Source organism: Asparagus officinalis, chromosome 1 (genome assembly GCF_001876935.1).
Source record: "Asparagus officinalis chromosome 1, Aspof.V1, whole genome shotgun sequence".
In the NCBI taxonomy this organism is placed as follows: domain Eukaryota; kingdom Viridiplantae; phylum Streptophyta; class Magnoliopsida; order Asparagales; family Asparagaceae; genus Asparagus; species Asparagus officinalis.
In genome coordinates, this window is record NC_033794.1 from 85,609,878 (window position 1) to 85,615,825 (window position 5,948).

The 5,948-nt window shown below is 38.8% G+C and overlaps 1 protein-coding gene across 1 annotated transcript; it reads left to right on the plus strand.

Moving 5' to 3' along the window:
• Window positions 1,165–5,135, plus strand: LOC109827042 (3-ketoacyl-CoA synthase 10-like). Its single transcript, XM_020394011.1, is given in 5 exon segments — window positions 1,165–1,327; window positions 1,330–1,421; window positions 3,011–3,418; window positions 3,804–4,021; window positions 4,307–5,135. Coding segments are annotated over 5 exon segments (1,440 nt in total). The 5' UTR covers window positions 1,165–1,179; the 3' UTR covers window positions 4,881–5,135.

Here is a 5,948-nt window from a genome sequence, read left to right on the forward strand (position 1 = left end):
TATTTTTACATAAAAAAAACAATATTGTTGTGTTAATTTCACTTTTCACGTATCCTTTTTGGGTAAAGAGAAGGTTTTTTGGCCCACTGGAAAAAAAAAATCATATCATATAGAGGGCCTTCTATAAAAAAATCAGAATATGATGCATAAATATTAAATTTAAGAATAGGAATTTTACTTAATTATGAAGTTTGATCGTCTCCACTACAAAAAGTACAGGAGACATCACTACTTTTAATGTCACTGTTAATAGTGGATGATCGTGATACATTTTAAGTCGAACACTCATCGTACCTCATGTATTACACTCATTTCTAATTTGTAATAAAAGAATCAATCATAACCAACCACTGTATTGTTAATAACTATGATTAATTAGTGGTCTCTCTTTACTTTTTTTCATAGTGGACAGGATCCGAATCCTTATTGAATCCTTATTTATATGCTTATTGAGTTGATTTTTCTACTGATATTTTATTGTACCAATAAATTATATATAACCGTCATACTGCAAAAGTGCAAAGGCAAATTTACGTGGATGAACTTGTGAATTGATATAAAAATCATGAATGTCACTTGCATCTTTTAGTATAAAAATAGTTAACTGGCATGGCTAATTTTTTTTTTTTTAGTCAAGTATAATATTTGACACGTCGCTCCAAAAGGGACAACATAATAAATTCCTCCATCCCTTCTCTTAATAGTAAGCAAAGCAAACCAATCCTTGCACTCATTAAACTCCTCTCTCTTTAATTCCCTTCCTTTTTCTTCCCCGAATTCTCTCCCCCATGCATTCATTTAATTGTGAAAAATTGCAGGGGTGAATTCATGGCAGTTCCAACTACGCGCTCCCTTGTTCGGTGAACTCATTAAAAACTTCTCCCCCCCACCCACGCCCACCGCGCTCCCCTCCCACTTCTTAATAATATCCCTCGTCTCTTCTTCACACCTCCAACCACAACTCCAAAAAGAAAAGAAAGCAAACGAAGAAAGAAAATGTCTTCTAACAGAAGAGCAACTCTCCGATCAACCGAGATCGTGCAAACCGAGGCGTCGATCAACCGGACCCGACGCCAGCGCGCGCGAGAGTCGAGTCCAGGCGCAGGCTACGCCGACTTCTTACAGTCAGTTACCTGAAGATACGTTTAGCTAGGTTATCACTATTTGATCAGTCACGGGATGTTATTTGTGCTACGAATCCCGGTTCTTGTGGCCGTTTTCGGCCGCGGAGATTGGAGCTTAGAGAAAGAGGAGATCGGAACGAGAGTTGGGAGGAGGAGCGGAGCGAGCGAGCGGCGCGGGAGCGGGTTGCGTGCGTGCGCGGTGTTCTTGTGTTCACCATCTCGGTTTATTTTATGTCCAGGCCGAGGCCGATTTATCTCGTGGATTTCGCTTGTTATAAGCCCGCCGATGAGTTTAAGGTAACTTAATTTACTACTGGTTCCTGTGTTCTTGATGTTCGGTATTTTGTTCACGCATTTTGTGTGTGCTAACTTCTCGGCTGAGTTAAAGTTGGTTGTCAAAAACCTGTAATTGTTTGCCGTGCTCATGTAGCTAGGTTTTAGCGTCTAATTCCAACTAACGTCGGTCGAACAGAGTAATTAAAGAAAGATATAATTAGGACGTAGGAATTATATGGCTCTTATGTGACTCCCACTATCGCCAAAAAAACTCATGACGCCAAAAAGACTTATTTTCTTTCTGATTGAAAGTATATTATAGATACTATGCTTGAGGTTTTCTCTTAAAAAAACCTAGATTTTGCATATGTTAAACCTAACATAAGGAAGTTTGCTAGCTATTAATTGTCTAAATATGATGAAGATCTGCTATAGTGTAAAACCGTTCGTATTATAGTGCCAATAATATTTTTCCTTAGAAAATAGAAATTTGTCAAAGTCTAATTTATAAGAGATCATGCTAAAGAACACGTATGACAAAAAAATTTAATTTAATATTTGAACGAAACTAGATCAGGAGCATTTATTCCGAAGAAAGTGACGGGGTTAATTAGATTTGGTGTAAAGACGCTCAACTGTATTATGGCATCTGCTAATTAGGTTTTGATCACCATATCTAATTGTTTCTAATTAATTGTGTTAGTTAACCTACCTGCAGTTTGCTGATCTTTGACAGCAGTAAAATTTTGACCGTGATAATCCATGAAGAGAAAAAAGATCTATCCCTAGTACTATTATTCACTTGGAATTTTTAACCGTGTATGAATCCCCAAGTTCAATAATGATGCAATAATTAATATTAATTTGGTGCATATATTTAATACCGTGGTCTGATACTTTCTCCTGTCATATAGGCGGCAAAAAAAATGAAACTGATGAGATCTATGAATTAGAAATAAGGATTTTTGTTTTCGGTAGAATGGAATGAGACTGATCAATTAATTTGAAATATGGGGAACTGATAATATTTTTGGTTTATTTAAATCATAATAAGCTATCTTGTATATAAGGAAGCAGATTAGCCAACAAAGTTCATGTTGCCTGTCAAAGAGCTGAGTACTGCTCACACTAATGGTGATGGGATTCAGTTGCATTTTCTTTTCCGTACAAAAAAAAAATCTAATTCCATCGTCCATCCCTTTTCTCATGTTGATAAGGTTAGTTCGACACTCACAAGTTTCATGTTCAAGAATTAGTAATAAGGGTAAACTTTTAACAAAAGAGTCCCTTTCTTAGTTCATAAAAATAGATTTTTAGGTATTTTTATAAACCATCAGCATCGTCGACCTCTGGAACCATTATTTTACTTATAAAATATTATGGCTAATTAATAAATTATTGCGAACTAATTGAATCTTAGTGACTTGTTTAATACATAAGCCAGATAATTAATTATATATCTGTCTTATTAAATTATTTTACAAATATGCAAATGTCGGAGAGTACAAAGAGGGACTATTTCACAATGTTTACATTCATATTTTGACAGCGAGATGGTAGTAGATGGAGAGCACTTTGTTTACATTAGTATCCATTTTCTATCACTGCAGGTTTCGAAAGAGGAATTCATCGAGAATGCCCGCAAATCCGGCAAATTCGATGAAGACAGCCTCTCATTCCAACGCCGGATTCTCGCCAACTCAGGTATTGGCGACGAGACTTACATTCCAAAATCCGTCTTCGCTCCTACTCCGTCAGCCACGATGAAGGAAGGCCGAACAGAGGCCTCGACCGCAATGTTTGCAGCCCTCGACGAGCTCTTCGAGAAGTGTCGCGTTCGTCCAAAGGACGTTGGTGTTTTAGTTGTTAACTGCAGTCTTTTCAACCCTACTCCTTCATTGTCTGCTATGATAGTGAATCACTATAAGATGAGAGGGAATGTTTTGAGTTATAATCTTGGAGGAATGGGGTGCAGTGCCGGAATCATTTCCCTTGATTTGGCCCGCGATATCTTGCAGGTACATTACTTGAAATTTATTTTGGCTTAATTTATAGGATTAAATGCGCATATATTCTCTCTATGATATACATATTAACCATTTACAATTATTCTAAAACTTGGTAGCGCTTATAATTCTTGTTATAGGAGTCGATGTGCGACATGTACAAGATAATAGGGAATTTCTCTGCAGCACATTGAAATAAGAGAATTTCATTGTAATGTAATGCATCGACATCATATAAGACTGATCATGTGATCGATACAGATGATATATAGCGAGGAAACCTTGTTAGGGTATTAGTTCAGGACAACAAATGGATAAAAATACGGTATATTTGCACGTAAAGCTTAATTTTATTATGTTTTGTTTCTAAATTTGTGAGTAATTTATGTGACTGTAGGCAAATCCGAACAACTATGCGGTGGTGGTGAGCACGGAGGCAGTGAACTTCACATGGTATCCAGGGAAGAACAGATCAATGCTGATTCCGAACTGCTTCTTCAGGATGGGGTGCTCCGCGGTGCTTCTGTCGAACCGGAGGAGGGATTTCCCGAGGGCCAAGTACCAATTGGAGCACATTGTCAGGACTCACAAGGGTGGTGACGATAGGAGCTTCAGGTTTGCATATGCCTTCGCACTTTCAATTTCTTCGTACATCATCAAAAGTAATATGTTAGGCCTCATTTTTACAAAATTTTGTAACTATTATGCCTAGCTTGCAAATTTGGACAGATCATCTAGATCCAGAAGTAAATAAATACACTCTCATATTGATTCAACTCCAATCGGAGCTAACGTTTTCATATTTGGAAGATCGAAAATGGATTTTTATCACGACTAAAATTACACTAATAGCCACTTGCAATTTGCGGAAACTCAGCAATCTGTGTGTGTATCTCCCAGGTGCGTGTACCAACAAGAAGACGACCAGAGGATCAAAGGCCTGTCAATCAGCCGGGACCTAATGGAAGTCGGCGGCCACGCCCTGAAAGCCAACATCACCACCCTCGGCCCCCTCGTCCTCCCTTTCTCCGAGCAACTCCTCTTCTTCGCCACCCTCATCTACCGCAACCTCTTCGGCTCCAACAAAACCCCCAAATCCACCACCGCAACCTCAGCCTCAACCAAGCCCTACATCCCCGACTACAAGCTCGCATTCAACCACTTCTGCATCCACGCCGCGAGCAGAGTCGTCCTCGACGAGCTCCAGAAGAACTTAGAGCTCACTGAAGGCAACTTGGAGGCGTCCCGTGCTGTGCTTCATCGCTTCGGTAACACGTCGAGCAGCAGCATCTGGTACGAGCTCGCGTATCTGGAGGCCAAGGGGAGAGTTAGGCGCGGGGATAAAATTTGGCAGCTCGCGTTTGGGTCGGGGTTCAAGTGCAACAGCGCGGTTTGGCGCGCGATGAAGAGGGTTCGAAAGCCCGCGAAGAGTCCTTGGGCTGATTGTGTCGATCGGTACCCGGTTCAGCTCTAGTCTTATCGAGGTTATGTGTTTTTGTGTTGTCGGCTTACGTGACAGGGTTAAGGTGTTACCGTTTGTTTTGGACTTTGTTTGTGTTGGCTGGATGTTCAAGGGTTCGAGTGGATTCTCGAATACCGTACTAGATATATTATCTAATTTATGATTTTCTATTGTAACACTTTAGGTTCATATTGATGGTATCTTCTTATATGTAACGTTCTGGTCCAGTGTTGTCGATATAATACACATATTGATTGTCACGATCTACATATCATTAGCATTTCAGATCGATCATAGTTTTATGACTTGGATGTGTATCATGTAGTCAACACGTCACTCAAACAATCAATACTGTGGAATAAGAACATGACATCCGAATTTAATACGGTAGCAATGTTGAGAAAATGATAGTGATTTATTGTCTTCTTCCGGGAATCTGGTTTTAGTTAATGAAATCATGGTTTCATGTGGTTTGATGATCAATACAAAAACATATGAAAGATATCTGTGTTCGAGAACCGAAATAGTTTCCCAAATTGCGTTACAGAGGAGTTATTAGAACCATGATTTTCGGAACTTTGAATTGTATGCATAGAAATAATGATTTCGTTTTAACACTTAAATTAAACTTTGAATACAAAAAATGTCCTAAAAAGGTTAAGATTATTCATACATTGTGTTATTTAACATGTTTGGAAATAAGAATTCAAATGAATTCTTGGTTGTATAGTATCATCAAATTTTGAAATTCTCTTGTTTAGTATCCATAATGCAAGAAGTGTTTTATTAGAGTTTGGTACAAATTTATGATAGGGTGGGTGGCAAGTAGCAAACATGCATTTAATTCACTTCAATATCAAGGAGTTAAGTGTCACATGCATGGATGTCACTGTGTGCGGGTATTTTGATTCCTTTCATTATGGAGGCTGGGGCTCAGTTGATTTTTTGCAGGGCATGCTTTCACATGGGAGGCTGCTGGGAGCATTTAGGGCTGTAAGCAGAGTACGTAGATCGGAAAGAGTTCAGGGGCTGTTTGGTTGTATGTTTTTACCATGTAAAAGGATGGAAAGTGTAAAAAAG